This window comes from Austrofundulus limnaeus, unplaced genomic scaffold (genome assembly GCF_001266775.1).
Source record: "Austrofundulus limnaeus strain Quisiro unplaced genomic scaffold, Austrofundulus_limnaeus-1.0 Scaffold1257, whole genome shotgun sequence".
Lineage (NCBI taxonomy): Eukaryota > Metazoa > Chordata > Actinopteri > Cyprinodontiformes > Rivulidae > Austrofundulus > Austrofundulus limnaeus.
The window spans coordinates 23,924-25,901 of record NW_013953659.1 but is presented as its reverse complement, the minus strand read 5'-3'; the positions used below and the strand labels follow the sequence as shown (position 1 = coordinate 25,901).

The 1,978-nt window shown below is 41.6% G+C and overlaps 1 protein-coding gene across 1 annotated transcript in view; it reads right to left on the bottom strand.

The window, feature by feature from the left end:
* Positions 1-202: 202 nt before the first annotated feature.
* Positions 203-1,978, bottom strand: part of adoa (2-aminoethanethiol (cysteamine) dioxygenase a) — a 5,031-nt gene continuing 3,255 nt past the window's right edge. Inside the window, exon 2 of the mRNA XM_014031473.1 lies at positions 203-1,192. Coding sequence (XP_013886927.1) covers positions 752-1,192 — 441 coding nt within the window. The 3' untranslated portion in view covers positions 203-751. The remainder of the gene's footprint in view (positions 1,193-1,978) is intronic.

The window sequence follows — 1,978 nt, the reverse complement described above, 5'->3', positions numbered from 1 at the left end:
ATGAAGAACTGATTTCTGATCAGACACTACAAAAATTAGCCATCTAAAAATAAGTTTAAAATACTAGATTACACCCTTATTCTTTTCAAATTAATAATAATTAATAATCTGCAGTTTGACAGTTTCACTTGGTAAAACTTATTGAAGTAAAAAAATACTTTTCAGATTAACAAGATTAATAATCCAACATATTCTGATCCTGTTTAGTATATGGGTCTAAAACAAGATCAAAGACTTTTTATCTGATATCAGACTATAAAACCTGGTTAGAGGAACAGTTTTCTGCAGTAAAATGACTCTACTGCTCAGAAACATTAACAGATTAAATAAACTTCACTTTAAACCTGATCAGGTTCGTTTCAGAGCATTTGTTACCACGGAAACATAAGTGCTTCATAGTTCATGCAACCGACTCAAGGCTTAATTAATTCAGGTTTACACCTAAATCCTGGCTTAATCCCTTATCCTAGACTCGTGCAACAGGCCTCAGGTGTTGAATCTTGTTGTAGTTCCTCCCTTGCTGCTGTATGTTCAAATATTCACAACACATTTATCTACAATTAGTTATTTCATTAAAGAAAGCTCAAGCAGCACCATGATTGTTTTCGGGGAGTGGTGGAGACCAAAAGCCCCACATCCCCAGTGTCCAGACTCTGGTTCTAAAATACATGGCAGCTTTCGTAAACTGAGTCCTAACACTGAAAAAAGACGGGGAGATATAGTGAATTATAAAACACGGTGACAGCGTCACTCAGATATCCACTGCAGGACCTGGATAAGGTTCCCCACCACACCAGAAATCCTCTGGCTGAGGGACTTCAAGAAGCCACGCCTCGTTTTCTTTCCCCTTCTCTTCCTCTCGGTTGGACGCTGCATCTGTTCCTTCCTCTGCCACCCTTTGTAAAACTTTGTAATAGTGACAGTCCCGCCCGTCATCAGGACTATAAGGAGGAGCCAAGATGTCCAGGAAAGCAGCGGGGCCGTCCACTGCGTCGATCTGATGCAGGTTGTCCCGCACAGGCGTGAGGAGGCACGGCCCGCTGTTCTCAGAGTACTCCACCACGAGTCGACGCTCAGAGCGCCACACAAAGGCCGTCTGCCAGGGGGCCAGAGGGGGGTCGAAGTGTGGCGGGACAGGAAGGCTGTTCTCCAGCTTATCAAAGCAACGGACATTCACCTTTCCATAAAGAACCTGGACAACAAAAACAACGGTCAGGGAAAAGACTCAAGTGCTGCAGAAACTAGACACAGCATGGAGGTAACACAATGACCCCCGCACGCACAAATGCACCACAACTCACAAGTCTTTATTCCTAATAAATGTCATGCACAGAGTCTGCAGGGCTCACGGACCGCACACAGTTCACCTGAGTGTGTGGGAGCCTTTAGTGTCAGAGTTTGGAACTGTTCAGACCTTGTTCCTGCAAACTGCACCTACAGTAGCTCTGAGCTGTCTGCACCGACAGGAAGACAATCAGCAGCAGAGATAACCATCTGATCTGATATCAGACCTTCCTAATTTAGTTTATGCTGTCATTTCAGACAGACTCCTACAGACCGAGTCATTTAGGATCTGTCTGGACTTTTCTAATCTCTAGATTAACATCAGAAACTGCTTCTAATTGAATGTTGACAAAGTGAGGTGGCCATATTGTTTTTGCCTGTATTTGTGAGCACTCAGTTATATGTTCTGTTAGCAAAATATCTTATTCAGCTGCCACTGCTAATCAACTTTAGTAAATGCAAAAAGAAGCTATGACCCAGCTATAACCAAGTTTGCAAAAAATTAGCTAAAATCTGATGTGATAGCAGCCAAGACTCATACCCAACACATATTCTACGTGTTTGAATGTTTGTTTTAAATAAAATTTGTTTATGGTTTAAAAGCTATGTCACAGATTCTCAGGAGTTATATGAAAAATGTATTTTTATAAAAATTTAGCCCTTTATGTTTTTAGTCCCAGTTTTGGATATAACT